Source organism: Mustela lutreola, chromosome 9, assembly GCF_030435805.1.
Source record: "Mustela lutreola isolate mMusLut2 chromosome 9, mMusLut2.pri, whole genome shotgun sequence".
Taxonomy (NCBI): Eukaryota; Metazoa; Chordata; class Mammalia; order Carnivora; family Mustelidae; genus Mustela; species Mustela lutreola.
The window spans coordinates 71,685,592-71,702,094 of NC_081298.1; the positions used below are offsets into that span (position 1 = coordinate 71,685,592).

Genomic DNA, 16,503 nt, shown 5'->3' on the forward strand with positions numbered 1-16,503 from the left:
GGATCATGACCTGAGTCAAAGGCAGAGGCTTTAACCCACTAAGCCACCCAGGTGCCCCTAAATTATTCAGTTTTTAAAACCAAGCTGTAATGACTGTCTTGAACTAGATGAGTAAACCTCAAGGTTTTTAAAACTCAAACTAAAGTCAATATATAGCATGGATTTATAGTAAAATATTAGAGTGCTAGTGATTAAACAAGACCTAAATCATTGCACTGTTCTATTGTAGTGATACTGTATAGTAACTACATAAAATGAGAAATTGTCTACTTCATATGAATATTATTAATGACAGGACTTTTTTTTATTAAAATGGAAAGAATACAAATAGCTCATATCAATCAGTAAAATACAGTAGTGTTCAGGCTTTAATATCAACATTAAATCAAAGCCTATGGCTAGAAAAGGGAAGAGATTTAAGAAATTTTAGGAGAAATAAGAAAACATCACTAAACTTGTTACTCTAAGTTACAGACACCTGCCACAGGCAAAAAAGTTAAATGAATAAAATGGCAATTAAGTTGATTGCAGTACTTTAATATGGTAAAGAAAACTTATTAAAATACAGATTTTTTAAAAAATCTTACATTCTTGACAATATAGCATCACCTACCTTTCTAAAAATAGTATGGGTAAACACAATTGCAGAAAATGTATGTTAATTAGTGGTACAATACTATGGATTTAAAAACTCTGAAACACTCCTACTATCTGCTGCTTTGAAATCAGATTATGGCCTGGAAATTATGTCAGGTTGGTTCCCAAATGGAATATTGGGTTCCAGGCCAGTATTAGTAAACTTTGCCTATTTTGACACAACTTCTCCATCAATGAAAGCACAAATCACAAAGAAAAATTTAACCAACCAATTATTTGAGATATCAAGAAAGGAAAGCAAATCAGTTTTGTAAAAACACTTTTCCCTCTTTTTATAAGCTTCTTTATTTACTCCGGATAGTTAACATAACAGTGTTCAATAGTGAAGTAAGCAGATTTTACACTCACTATTACTGCACGGATAGAAAGCCATATGCATTTTTGTTTTTATAAGTCATCTCAGATCACTGCAATATGGCACATGAGAACAGAGATTCAGAGGCACAAAGTTAATAAATACATTTAACATTGTCAAGCATTCAAAAGATAAATGCAATCATGTAGCAAAAAAAAAAAAAATCAGTTTGTAACTTTGACCTTTCCCAAGGATGTGAAGAATCTTTTCCTGTGTCAGAAATCTCTATAGCAAAGATTCCTATGAGAGAGAAAAAAATTGCAGATTAATAAATTTAATAAATTTAAGATTTCACTGATGTACAACATGTATTCTGACATTACTTTATTAATACTTAAAAATATTTTCCCAGCCTCTGTGAAGGAAAACATAGACAATGTACTTTTTTATTCAGCTTTCATAAACTGTGATATATCCATAACATGGAATAATATTCAACAATAAAAAGAAATGAACTATCTTTTTCAAATTTAAATTCAATTTAGTTAACATATAGTATATTATTAGTTTCAGGGGTAGAGTTTAGTGATTGATCAGCTGCATATAGCATCCACTACTCATTGCATCAAGTGCCCTCCTTAATGTCCTTCATCCACTTACCCCATCCCCCTACCCAGAGCCCCTCCAGCGACCCTCAGTTTGTTCCCTATAGTTAAGAGTCTTTTATGGTTGTAAATACAACTTGGATGGATCTCAAGGGCATTGTGCTAAATGAAAAAATCCAATCTCAAAATGTTATACACTGTGTGTGATTTCATTTATATCACATTCTCAAAATGACAGAATTAAAGATATGAAGAACATATTAGTGTTTTCCAGGGAGGAGGAGGGGAGGGCTGTGACTTATAAAAAGGTTATCACAAGAGGGAGCAAATTCCTTGGTTCTGATGGACAATATAGTATGGTACTCCACTTGTAACTGTGGTAGATGAGTCTTATTTAAAAACAAACAAACAAACAAACAAAACAAAACCGGGACGCCTGGGTGGCTCAGTTGATTAAGCCACTGCCTTCAGCTCAGGTCATGATCCCAGGGTCCTGGGATCAAATCCCACATCAGGCTCCTTGCTCAGAAGAGAGCTTGCTTCTCTCACTGCCTCTGCCTGCCTCTCTGCCTGCTTGTGTGTACTCTCCCTCTGTCTCTGGCAAATAAATAAAAAATCTTAAAAAAAAAAAACAACAACCAACTGCACCCACACACATATATATGAGTGTATGTAAAAATGAAATCTGAATAAGGCCTATGGCCTAGTTAATCATTTTGTACCAAAATCAATTTCCCAGTTTATAAGATATTGCCATTGGGGAAGTTGGGGTAAGGATATGTAAGATTATCTTTTTTAAAAAAATGTAGTTACATAAAATTTTATTATACATTTATCATATATATATATATATATGTGGGATTATCTGTATTATTTTTGCAACTACTTGTGAGAATGTAGTCATTTCAAAATAAAAAGTATAAAAAGCAAACAAAGCTGTGGTGTGGACATACAAGGAAATACTGCTCAGCAGTTAAAAGGAACATGCAACAAAATCTGATCCATTTAACAACCTGGATATATCTCAAATATATTATGCTGCATGAAAGTCAGCCACTAGAGGATATATATGTGATTCCATTTATCGGACAACTTTGAAGAGTTAAAAATATAGGGGTAGTTAACATATCAGCAGTTGGGGAAAGTAAATTAAATACATTGACTGTTAATAGGTGGCAGTCAAAATATACCATTTAAAACTAACAGCAAAAGGCTAAGTAATAAAAAGGAGAATTAATGGCATTCTTTAAATTATTAAGAGGAAGGTGACTACTATAATAAAATACAAGCCTTGAATATCAAAAGAAATGACCAAAAGCGAAGAATAACCAAATTGAGAAATGCAGTAAATGTCACACAATAAACACAGTTATCATATGATAATATGACAGAGTTGAGACCAAATTTTAAAGTCATGTCAATAATGTGAAGAAGCTTACCTCATCCACTATTTTAAAATGGCTCATAAAGCAAAACTTAAATTCATACTATAAATAAGAGAGACACTTAAAATTCAGTGACTCAGAAGAGCTAAAAATAAAGAGATGGACAAAGATTTGCAAGGCAGATGGAGATATTAAGTACCTGTAACTCTAATACTAGATAAGTAGACACCAAGTCCCTCCCAATTCCAAAAAATTAAATGTATTAGAAAGGCACACTTCATAAAATCCACATTCCACAATGAAGATACGGCAGTTCTGAATATCCATGCAGCAAACAAAACAGCAAACTTACATAAAACAAAATTTATAGGAGATAGATAAAGAAATAAAAACAATACTAACAGGAGATTTTAGAGCACCATTCTTAGTAAAACAGGTCAAGTGAATAAAAATTAAGAAATGACATAAAAGAACTAAATAAAATTAAAAAGGTAAATCTTTTATATGTATATACACACACTAGAAATATATATCTTGATAAGAAAGAATACATTTTTTCAGGGGCACATGAACTATCCACACAAATTCATCATGTAGTAAAGTACAAAGAAAACATCAGTAGTCTCCGCAATAGAAACATTATAAACAATACTCTCTAATCACAATGCAATAACACTAGAAATTTAAAAATGAAATGGAAACACAAAAAGCTCTTCTAACTGGAAATTATAAGATTTTCTATCAAATAACTCTTGGGTAAAAGTGAAAACACAAACAGAAATTACAGAACTTCTAAAAAAATGATAATAAAAACAACATATCAGAATCTATGGGATACATTTAAAGTAATGATCACTGGAAAATTCATAGTATTTATATCAATAAGAATGAAAGAATGGCAATAAATGAATTAAATTCCTAACTTAAAATACTGAGGGAACAAAACCAACCAAGTAAATAAAAAGATAGCAGAGGAAAGAAATAAGATAAATGAAACCATAAATTAGTAAGATAAAATAAATCAATAAATCAAAAAGCTATTCTTTGAGGCAATAAACAAAGTAAACAAGTCACTGGCTAAGGTAACAAAGAAATAGAAGAGGAAAGCACATATCTACAATTAAGAAATGCCAATGGGATATAGCTATTTATAAAAAGGAAATTTAAAAATTCACAAGATAAAGCATTGGTTTCTTCTGTGCAAATAAATTCAAAAACTGAGAGGCACCTCATGGCTCAGTTGGTTAAGTATCTGCCTCCAGCTCAGGTCATGATCCCAGGGTCTCGGGATGAGTTCCATCTTGAGACTCCAGTGGGGAGTCTGCTTCTCCCTCTCCCTCTATCCCTCCCCCACTCATGTATACATTCGTGCTCTCTTTCTTTCAGTCTCTCAAATAAATAAAATCTTTTAAAAAAATTGATCCTACGAGACGCCTGGGTGGCTCAGCTGGTTAAGCAGTGCCTTCGGCTCAGGTCATGATCCCAGCATCCTGGGATCGAGTCCCACATTGGGCTCCTTGCTCTGCAGGGGGCCTGCTTCTCCCTCTGCTTCTGCCTGCCATTCTGTCTGCCTGTGCTCGCTCTCTCTCTCCCTCTCTCTGACAAATAAATAAAATCTTAAAAAAAAAATTGTTTAAAAATAAATAAATAAATAATTGATCCTAGAGAAAATAGATTATTTTTAGACAAATAGAGATTAAAAGCTTAAAACAACCCCCCCAAACAGAAAAATTTATCAAGGAAATATCACAAAAAAGAAAGAACCAAGACTGTGTGGTTTCAAAGGTGAACCCAAACAAATCCTTAGAGATGATCACAAACTACATAAATTGTTTCAAAGCACTGTAAGTGAAAACTCGCAAATTCCTTTTTTGCAGCAAATATAACACTGATATCTAAACTTGCTAAGAGAGTAGAAAGAAAAAAATTATAGACCAATATCACAAATATTGATACACAAATCTACAATAAAATATGAGTGAACATTAAGAATAGAATACATTAAGACCAAGTAAGGTTTATACCATAAATTCAAAGATGGTTCAATATCTGAAAATCTTTTCAAATAATTCACAAAGTTATAGTTCTAAAGAGAAAAACCATATCTCTACAGATGCTGAAAAAGCCCTTGAAAAAATTAAACACCCATTCCTAATAAAATAGAAAATCTTGAGAAAATAAAAATGGGCAGATATCATAAAACATTTACACCTCAGTCCTAAAGCCAGCATCTTAAATTTACTTGACAAACCCTAGAGGCATTTCCACTTAAGGTCAAAATCAAAACAAAGGTGCCCATTTTCTCCACTACTGTTTATCACTATTCTGAGGATACTAGCTATTGCAATTAATTAGAGAATACAATTCAAGAGATAAAAATAGGGAAAGAAGAAATAAAATGATCTCTTTTTTGCAGATGACTTGATAACATATCTGGACTCCTCTAATTAATCAATAATAAAACTCAATGAAACAATAAAAAAATCTAGCACAATAATGTGATGATAAATTAACATGCAAAAATAGCATTTTTTGAAGAGAAAATGAATGGGGAGAAAAAACTAAAGATAAACTATTTAGGAATAAACTTAAGAAATGTTCAAAACCTATATAAAGAAAACTGCAACTCATTTTTAATTAAAAAAAGCTTTTGATTTTATTTATTTATTTTTTTAATTATTCTTTTTTTATTAAGATTTTATTTATTTGACAGAGATCATAAGTAGACAGAGAGAGAGGAAGGGAAGCAGGCTTCCCACTGAGCAGGGAGCCTGATGCAGGGCTTGATCCCAGGACCCTGAGATCATGACCTGAGCTGAAGGCAGAGGTTTTAACCCACTGAGCCACCCAGGTGCCCCTATTTTTTATTATTCTTGAATGACACATGTGAGTTTGAAAAAATGGAAGGAAATCCTTGTTTTTTGGTTAGGACAGCTCAACATTACCAAGATGTCAGTTCTCCCCAAGTTAATTTATAAATTTCATGTGATTCTAATAAAAATTCCAATGGGCTTTTTAAATTGGAGCTAGATAAGCTAATGCTACTTTCAGATGCAACATTCTAAGTTTTTGTTGTAGTGTTCAACGATTCATTAGTTGTGTAACATACAAAACAAACTCACATGAAAATATAGGCAAATACTTAAAAGGAAGTGCTCCTATAGGCGGTAGATTATCAGTATGCTGGAGCTGGCTCACAGCTGATTGTAAATATTCAGAAATTTTGTGAGCTGGTGGTTAAACTAGCTTGGTAGCTTGAAACTGTACAATATATTTATAGAATATGTAGAATTGTGTAATCACTATATTGTACACCTGAGACTAAGATAACACTGTATATCAACTACACATTAACATAAAGAAAGAGAAAGAAAAAAAAAAGAAAACAAGAAAGAAAGAGGAAACAAACAAAGTGGCTTCCTGGCCACAGTGGACATATTTACACCATTGAAATTGGCAAATGCTACAAATCAGGACTGCTCCCTTCCCTTCTTCGGAGAGCCAGTTTACCAGCAAACCATCAAACTAGTCCTAAAAAATGAAAAATATTACAAAGGCTCTATAATTAAAATAGTGTGGGATTTGAACATACATAAACCCAAAGGAACAGAAGAGAAAGTCCAGAGAGAGACTTGAATCACTTGGACAAAATATTTTTACTAAATTATCTTTGAAAAACGGGTTAGTCATTTGGAAAAAAGTAAAATTAGACGCATTTTTCATACCATATATAAAATTAACTTTAAATGAAGCAGAAATCTAAATGTAATAAGTGTTTTATATATATATGTATATAATACTTATTTAAGTACTAAAACATTGAAACTAAAAACACTGATTTTCTCTGTTATGTATCTGGGTATAAGAAAAGATTTTTCTAACTATAAACAGAAAGTGGATGTTTAAAATATATTTAAAAATTTGACTACATAAAAACAGAAACTTTTCCATGTAAAAAATAGTTTAAGTAAATTCAAAAGAAAAGTGACAAAATGGAAGAAAATATTTGCAACATATATCAGTAATAAAAAGTTAATTTCCCATTATTCTTTTATAATGTGAAATAAATCTATTGTTGCTCATTAAATATGTTAGCAGAAAGCAATGTGATTCATTTCTCAGCAAAGTCAATGGGGGTGGGAGGATAAAGATAATAGTTTACTTTTTGATAACATTGAAAAATTCATGTACTAAAAGTAAAAGTGAGAAATAAAAACTGCTTTGTAAATAAAAAAAGTTAATTTCCCACATTTACAAAGAAAATTTAACAAAAAGAGAACATTCCATTAGAAAAATGGGCAAAAGAAATGGCTAATTTTAAAAAAAGATATAAAACAGCCCTTAAACATATGAAAAGATATTAAAATTCACTCATAAAAAGAGAAATAAATGCAAATTACAACTACACTGAAATACCATTTCTTACCCACCATACTCACAAAAACTCAAGAACTTGACAGTATACTCTGCTGATGATGCTGTAGAGAAACAGGCACTTTAAACCATAGTTGGTGGGAATGAAAAATACTACAACCCTGGCAGAGGGGGATTTTGGCACTATTTAACCAAACTATATACATACACATTTACCCTTTGACCCAGAAACCCTGCTTCTAGGAATTTATCCTGAAGATACACCTCCACCAATATGAAAATACATTCATTGTAGTCTTATTTGTAATTGCAAATTGTTGAAAACTACCTAAATGTCCAAATATAGGAGGTCAGTTGCATAACTATGGTATGGAATACTATGCAACTATAAAAAGGAACAAGGGGAAACTGTATGAATATAAACTGACTACTAAAAGAAGTGAGAAAAGAAAAGTGTAAAGAAACATATATAGTATGCGACCTTTTGCATATGAAAAGAAAAATATACCTGAATGTCATTATATAAACCATAAAGCAATATGGGGGACACGGGATGGAGGGTATATAAGAGAAAGTAATACTTCTCTGGTTATTACTTTTTGCAGAGCTTTGACTTTTTTTTTTTTAATATAATTTTTTATTTTTTATAAACATGTATTTTTATCCCCAGTGGTACAGGTCTCTGAATCACCAGGTTTACACACTTCACAGCACTCACCAAAGCACATACCCTCCCCAATGTCCATAATCCCACCCCCTTCTCCCAAACCCCCTCCCCCCAGCAACCCTCAGTTTGTTTTGTGAGATTAAGAGTCACTTATGGTTTGTCTCCCTCCCAATCCCATCTTCCTTCATTTATTCTTCTCGTACCCACTTAAGCCCCCATGTTGCAACACCACTTCCTCATATCAGGGAGATCATATGATAGTTGTCTTTCTCCGCCTGACTTATTTCGCAGAGCATGATACGCTCTAGTTCCATCCATGTTGTCGCAAATGGCAAGATTTCATTTCTTTTGATGGCTGCATAGTATTCCATTGTGTATATATACCACATCTTCTTGATCCATTCATCTGTTGATGGACATCTAGGTTCTTTCCATAGTTTGGCTATTGTGGACATTGCTGCTATAAACATTCGGGTGCACGTGCCCCTTTGGACCACTACGTTTGTATCTTTAGGGTAAATACCCAGTAGTGCAATTGCTGGGTCATAGGGCAGTTCTATTTTCAACATTTTGAGGAATCTCCATGCTGTTTTCCAGAGTGGCTGCACCAGCTTGCATTCCCACCAACAGTGTAGGAGGGTTCCCCTTTCTCCACATCCTCGCCAGCATCTGTCATTTCCTGACTTGTTGATTTTAGCCATTCTGACTGGTGTGAGGTGATATCTTATTGTGGTTTTGATTTGTATTTCCCTGATGCCGAGTGATATGGAGCATTTTTTCATGTGTCTGTTGGCCATCTGGATGTCTTCTTTGCAGAAATGTCTGTTCATGTCCTCTGCCCATTTCTTGATTGGATTATCTGTTCTTTGGGTGTTGAGTTTGCTAAGATCTTTATAGATTTTGGACACTCGTCCTTTATCTGATATGTCGTTTGCAAATATCTTCTCCCATTCTGTCAGTTGTCTTTTGATTTTGTTAACTGTTTCATTTGCTGTGCAAAAGCTTTTGATCTTGATGAAGTCTCAATCATTCATTTTTGCCCTTGCTTCCCTTGCCTTTGGCGTTGTTCCTAGGAAGATGTTGCTGCGGCTGAGGTCAAAGAGGTTGCTGCCTGTGCTCTCCTCAAGGATTTTGATGGATTCCTTTCACACATTGAGGTCCTTCATCCATTTTGAGTCTATTTTCGTGTGTGGTGTAAGGAAATGGTCCAATTTCATTTTTCTTCATGTGGCTGTCCAATTTTCCCAGCACCATTTATTGAAGAGGCTGTCTTTTTTCCATTGCACATTCTTTCCTGCTTTGTCGAAGATTAGTTGACCATAGAGTTGAGGGTCTATTTCTGGGCTCTCTATTCTGTTCCATTGATCTATGTGTCTGTTTTTGTGCCAGTACCATGCTGTCTTGATGATGACAGCTTTGTAATAGAGCTTGAAGTCCGGAATTGTGATGCCACCAACTTTGGCTTTCTTTTTCAATATTCCTTTGGCTATTCGACGTCTTTTCTGGTTCCATATAAATTTTAGAATTATTTGTTCCATTTCTTTGAAAAAGATGGATGGTACTTTGATAGGAATTGCATTAAATGTGTAGATTGCTTTAGGTAGCATAGACATTTTCACAATATTTATTCTTCCCATCCAGGAGCATGGAACATTTTTCCATTTCTTTGTGTCTTCCTCAATTTCTTTCATGAGTACTTTATAGTTTTCTGAGTATAGATTCTGTGCCTCTTTGGTTAGGTTTATTCCTAGGTATCTTATGGTTTTGGGTGCAATTGTAAATGGGATTGACTCCTTAATTTCTCTTTCTTCTGTCTTGTTGTTGGTGTAGAGAAATGCAACTGATTTCTGTGCATTGACTTTATATCCTGACACTTTACTGAATTCCTGTACAAGTTCTAGCAGTTTTGGAGTGGAGTCTTTTGGGTTTTCCACATATAGTATCATATCATCTGCGAAGAGTGATAATTTGACTTCTTCTTTGCCGATTTGGATGCCTTTAATTTCCTTTTGTTGTCTTATTGCTGAGGCTAGGACCTCTAGTACTATGTTGAATAGCAGTGGTGATAATGGACATCCCTGCCGTGTTCCTGACCTTAGCAGAAAAGCTTTCTGTTTTTCTCCATTGAGAATGATATTTGTGGTGGGTTTTTCATAGATGGCTTTGATGATATTGATGTATGTGCCCTCTATCCCTACACTTTGAAGAGTCTGGATCAGGAAGGGGTGCTGTACTTTGTCAAATGCTTTTTCAGCATCTATTGAGAGTATCATATGGTTCTTGTTCTTTCTTTTATTGATGTGTTGTATCACATTGACTGATTTGCAGATGTTGAACCAACCTTGCAGCCCTGGAAAAAATCCCACTTGGTCGTGGTGAATAATCCTTTTAATGTACTATTATTGAATCCTATTGGTTAGTATTTGGGTGAGAATTTTTGCATCTGTGTTCATCAAGGATATTGGTCTGTAGTTCTCTTTTTTGATGGGATCCTTGTCTGGTTTTGGGATCAAGGTGATGCAGGCCTCATAAAATGAGTTTGGAAGTTTTCCTTCCATTTCTATTTTTTGGAACAGTTTCAGGAGAATAGGAATTAGTTCTTCTTTAAATGTTTGGTAGAATTCCCCCGGGAAGCCGTCTGGCCCTGGGCTTTTGTTTGTTTGGAGATTCTTAATGACTGTTTCAATCTCCTTACTGGTTATGGGTCTGTTCAGGCTTTCTATTTCTTCCTGGTTCAGTTGAGGTAGTTTATATGTCTCTAGGAATGCATCCATTTCTTCCAGATTGTCAAATTTGTTGGCATAGAGTTGCTCATAGTATGTTCTTATAATTGTATTTCTTGGGTGTTAGTTGTGATCTCTCCTCTTTCATTCATGATTTTATTTATTTGGGTCCTTTCTCTTTTCTTTTTGATAAGTCTGGCCAGGGGTTTATCAATCTTATTAATTCTTTCAAAGAACCAGCTCCTAGTTTCGTTGATTTGTTCTATTGTTTTTTCGGTTTCTATTTCATTGATTTCTGCTCTGATCTTTATGATTTCTCTTCTCCTGCTGGGTTTAGGGTTTCTTTCTTGTTCTTTCTCCAGCTCCTTTAGGTGTAGTGATAAGCTGTGTACCTGAGACCTTTCTTGTTTCTTGAGAAAGGCAGCTTGTACCACTATATATTTTCCTCTCAGGACTGCCTTTGTTTTGTCCCACAGATTTTGGACCGATTTATTTTCATCATCATTTGTTTCCATGATTTTTTTCAATTCTTCTTTAATTTCCCGGTTGACCCATTCATTCTTTAGAACGATGCTGTTTAGTCTCAATGTATTTGGGTTCTTTCCAAAGTTCCATTTGTGGTTGAGTTCTAGCTTTAGAGCATTGTGGTCTGAAAATATGCAGGGAATGATCCCAATCTTTTGATACCGGTTGAGTCCTGATTTAGGACCGAGGATGTGATCTATTCTGGAGAATGTTCCATGTGCACTAGAGAAGAATGTGTATTCTGTTGCTTTGGGATGAAATGTTCTGAATATACCTGTGATGTCTATCTGGTCCAGTGTGTCGTTTAAGGCCTTTATTTCCTTGCTGATCTTTTGCTTGGATGATCTGTCCATTCAGTGAGGGGAGTGTTAAAGTCCCCTACTATTATTGTATTATTGTTGATGTGTTTCTTTGACTTTGTTATTAATTGGTTTATATAGTTAGCTGCTCCCACGTTGGGGGCATATTTAGAATTGTTAGATCTTCTTGTTGGACAGACCCTTTGAGTATGATATAGTGTCCTTCCTCATCTTTTATTATAGTCTTTGGCTTAAAATCTAATTGATCTGCTATAAGGATTGCCACTCCTGCTTTCTTCTGATGTCCATTAGCATGGGAAATTCTTTTCCACCCCCTCACTTTAAATCTGGAGGTGTCTTCGGGCTTAAAATGAGTTTCTTGGAGGCAACATATTGATGGGTTTTGGTTTTTTATCCATTCTGATACCCTGTGTCTTTTGATTGGGGCATTTAGCCCATTCACATTCAGGGTAACTATTGAGAGATATGAATTTAGTGCCATTGTATTGCCTGTAAGGTGACTGTTACTGTACATGGTCTCTGTTCCTTTCTGATCTACCACTTGTAGGCTCTCTCTTTGCTTAGAGGACCCCTTTCAATATTTCCTGTAGAGCTGGTTTGGTGTTTGCAAATTCTTTCAGTTTTTGTTTGTCCTGGCAGCTTTTAATCTCTCCTTCTATTTTCAATGATAGCCTAGCTGGATATAGTATTCTTGGCTGCATGTTTTTCTTGTTTAGTGCTCTGAAAATATCATGCCAGCTCTTTCTGGCCTGCCAGGTCTCTGTGGATAAGTCAGCTGCCAATCTAATATTTTTACCACTGTATGTTACAGTCTTCTTTTCCCAGGCTGCTTTCAGGATTTTCTCTTTGTCACTGAGACTTGTAAATTTTACTATTAGGTGACGGGGTGTGGGCCTATTCTTATTGATTTTGAGGGGCGTTCTCTGAACCTCCTGAATTTTGATGCTCGTTCCCTTTGCCATATTGGGGAAATTCTCCCCAATAATTCTCTCCAGTATACCTTCTGCTCCCCTCTCTCTTTCTTCTTCTTCTGGAATCCCAACTATTCTAATGTTGTTTTGTCTTATGGTGTCACTTATCTCTCGAATTCTCCCCTCATGGTCCAGTAGCTGTTTGTCCCTCTTTTGCTCAGCTTCTTTATTCTCTGTCATTTGGTCTTCTATATCACTAATTCTTTCTTCTGCCTCATTTATCCTAGCAGTGAGAGCCTCCATTTTTGATTGCACCTCATTAATAGCTTTTTAAATTTCAACTTGGTTAGATTTTAGTTCTTTTATTTCTCCAGAAAGGGCTTTTATATCTCTCGAGAGGGTTTCTCTAATATCTTCCATGCCTTTGTCGAGCCCGGCTAGAACCTTGAGAATTGTCATTCTGAACTCTAGATCTGACATATTACCAATGTCTGTATTGATTAGATCCCTAGCCTTCGGTACTGCCTCTTGTTCTTTTTTTGGTGTTGAATTTTTCCGTCTTGTCATTTTGTCCAGATAAGAGTATATGAAGGAGCAAGTAAAATACTAAAAGGGTGGCAACAACCCCAGGAAAATATGCTTTAACCAAATTAGAAGAGATCCCAAATCGTGAGGGGGGAGAAAGGGGATAAAAAGAGGTTCAAAAAGGAAGAAAGAAAAAAAAGAAAAGAGAAAGAAAAGAAAAGAATTTTAGAAAACGAATAAAGAAAAATATAAGAAAGAAAAAATATATTTATTAGATAAACTAGTTAAAAAAACGTTAAAAAAGAAAAGGGTAAAAGTTAAAAAAAAATTTACCAGAAGGCGAGAAAAAAAAAATGAAAAAGAAAAAAATTAAATTAACTGCAAGACTAAAAAAATCACAGGGAGAAAGCCATGAGTTCCGTGCTTTGCTTTCTCCTCTTCTGGAATTCTGCTGCTCTCCTTGGTATTGAAACCGTACTCCTTGGTAGGTCAACTTGGTCTTGGCTGGATTTCTTGTTGATCTTCTGGGGGAGGGTCCTGGTGTAGTGATTCTCAAGTGTCTTTGCCCCAGGCGGAATTGCACCGCCCTTACCAGGGGCCGGGCTGAGTAATCCGCTCAGGTTTGCTTTCAGGAGCTTTTGTTCCCTGAGCACTTTCCGTAGAGTTCCAGAGGACGGGAATACAAATGGCGGCCTCCTGGTCTCCGGCCCAGAGGAGCCGAGAGCCCCGGGCCCCACTCCTCAGTGAGCCCTCAGAGACCAGTGCCCAGTTACTCCCATCTGCCTGACCTCCGGCCGCGCTCCTAGCTCACCGAGCCTGTGGCTGGTTCAAGGTAACACCGAGCTGTGAGCTTACTGTCAGCTCTGTCTCTGTAGCCAGTTTTCCCGTTCCAATACCCGCAAGCTCTGCAACACTCAGACACCCCCGATACTTCTGTGACCCTGCAGGACCTGAGGCCACGCTGACCGCGCGTGGGCTTCGCCCCGGTTTAGCATCTGGAGCAATGTCCCTCAGTGGAACAGACTTTTAAAAGTCCTGATTTTGTGCTCCGTTGCTCCACCGATTGCTGGGAGCCGGCCCCTCCCCCTGGGGCCTATCTTCCCTTCCCTTTGGATTCACTTCTCCACCAGTCCTACCTTTCAGAAAGTGGTTTTCTGTTTCCAGAATTGCTGTTCTTCTTCTCTTCGATCTGCCGATGCATTTGCAGGTGTTTGCAATCTTTACATAGGCTATCTAGCTGATCTCCTGCTAGCTGAAGTAGTCTCAGCCTGCTACTTCTCCGCCATCTTGACTCCTCCCCCGCATTACTTTATTTTTATAACTTTTTATAAGTTTGAATTTATTTCGAAATTCAAGCATTTGTACAAAATTTGTGACACATCAGAATATATCTAAAATATTTTCCTCTGAAAAATAAACTGCTTTCCTAAAGCATAAGCATTTTATAGTGCTGTAATTATCTAATATTTTGTTAATGTGAGCATATGGAAAAATTTAAGTTTTAGAATAAGAATAAAATTACATTTTAAATATATAACTTATATAAACATTAGATAAAGATCTTTTATTTTAGTAAATTTACATAAAACTAATCATCAAAATATTTCAGTTTTATGTCTATATACTTAATGATGTAATTGTGTTTAAATAGCACTATTAATGATAGACTGATTTGAACTTCCTTACTTCCTCAAATTTTATATATGGTCTCCAGAGAATGGATCCTTGAACTACTTACTCTTCTAATGATCGATCTAGGCCTCGGTCAGGAGATCGATGGTGAGCACGTTCTGGTGAATGACATTTTGTATTTGGCTTTATTGTAGAACTCATATGATAAGCATTACTTGAGTAATTCTGGCGGCGAAGTTCTTGTACAGCCCTTTCCCTGAAGCAAAATAGTGAGGCTTTTAAATTTTATATCCAGTGATGTTACTAATACCATCATAAAACTGTAGTTCAGTTCATACTTTAAAAGCTGTCATGAAATTATCAAAATCTGTTGTTATGTAAAAACAACAACAACAACAATGCTTTCCAGACTGAACACTGCATAGAGACGAACTTACCTTTCAAAGCGCTCTGTCCCTAGTTGTCGTTTGGTAATGTCTAAATCAGCTTCCAACTGTGTTACAACATTTCTGAACTGGGCCACATCTCTACTCTGGATGGCCCTGTATTCAAAAAAAGTAAGAGTGACAGCTGATTAAATTTAAAATATAGCTAGGACTTACCACATTAAACCATGTTGGCAATGGTTGCTCAGTAGGAACCATGCCAGACTGATTTTTATGGATGTATTAGTACATCTAAAATATGCCAATTTTAGAAGTAGTGAATATGAATATAGCCTACTTGAAAAGGCTAAGCTCTCTCAGTCCCATTCAATTAGTTTTTTCAAATTTTTTATTTCTTTTCAGCATAACAGTATTCATTGTTTTTGCACCACATCCAGTGCTCTGTGCAATCCGTGCCCCCTCTAATAGTCACCACCTGATTCCCCCAACCTCCCACCCCACGCCCCTTCAAAACCCTCAGATTGTTTTCAGAGTCCATAGTCTCTCATTGTTCACCTCCCCTTCCAATTTCCCTCAACTCCCTTCTCCTCTCCATCTCTCCTTGTCCTCCATGCTATTTGTTATGCTCCACAAATAAGTGAAACCATATGATAATTGACTCTCTCTGCTTGACTTATTTCACTCAGCATATTCTCTTCCAGTCCCGTCCATGTTGCTACAAAAGTGGGTATTCATCCTTTCTGATGGAGGCATACTACTCCATAGTGTATATGGACCACATCTTCCTTACCCATTTGTCCGTTGAAGGGGATCTTGGTTCTTTCTACAGTTTAGCGACTGTGGCCATTGCTGCTATAAACATTGGGGTACAGATAGCCCTTCTTTTCACTACATCTGTATCTTTGCGGTAAATACCCAGGAGTGCAATTGCAGGGTCATAGGGAAGCTCTATTTTTAATTTCTTGAGGAATCTCCACACTGTTCTCCCAAGTGGCTGCACCAACTTGCATTCCCACCAACAGTGTAAGAGGATTCCCCTTTCTCCACATCCTCTCCAACACATGTTGTTTCCTGTCTTGCTAATTTTAGCCATTCTAACTGGTGTAAGGTGGTATCTCAATGTGGTTAATTTGAATCTCCCTGATGGCTAGTGATGATGAAGAACATTTTTTCATGTGTCTGATAGCCATTTGTATGTCTTTATTGGAGAAGTGTCTGTCCATATCTTCTGCCCCCCCCCTTTTAATATGATTGTCTCTTTTGTGTGTTTTGAGTTTGAGGAGTTCTTTATAGATTCTGGATATCAACCTTTTGTCTGTACTGTCATTTGCAAATATCTTCTCCCATTCCATGGGTTCCCTCTTTGTTTTGTTAACTGTTTCCTTTGCTGCGCAGAAGCTTTTGATCTTCATGAAGTCCCAAAAGTTCATTTTCGCTTTTCCTTTGCCTTTGGAGACATATCTTGAAAGAAGTTGCTGTGGCTGATATTGAAGAAGTT

The 16,503-nt window shown here is 36.0% G+C and overlaps 1 protein-coding gene across 5 annotated transcripts in view; it reads right to left on the minus strand.

Annotated features, from left to right (window-relative positions):
• Positions 1-280: 280 nt before the first annotated feature.
• Positions 281-16,503, minus strand: part of TSGA10 (testis specific 10) — a 152,244-nt gene continuing 136,021 nt past the window's right edge. For 4 of the 5 annotated variants that reach the window (XM_059134717.1, XM_059134716.1, XM_059134715.1 and 1 more), the window contains exons 18-20: positions 15,057-15,161; positions 14,726-14,875; positions 281-1,252 (exon numbers count right to left, since the gene is read on the minus strand). In XM_059134717.1, the coding sequence (XP_058990700.1) occupies positions 1,228-1,252; positions 14,726-14,875; positions 15,057-15,161 (280 nt within the window). In that variant the 3' untranslated portion in view covers positions 281-1,227. Of the gene's footprint in view, positions 1,253-14,725; positions 14,876-15,056; positions 15,162-16,503 lie in introns of those variants that run through there. The other variant, XR_009344836.1, reaches the window with a different exon arrangement.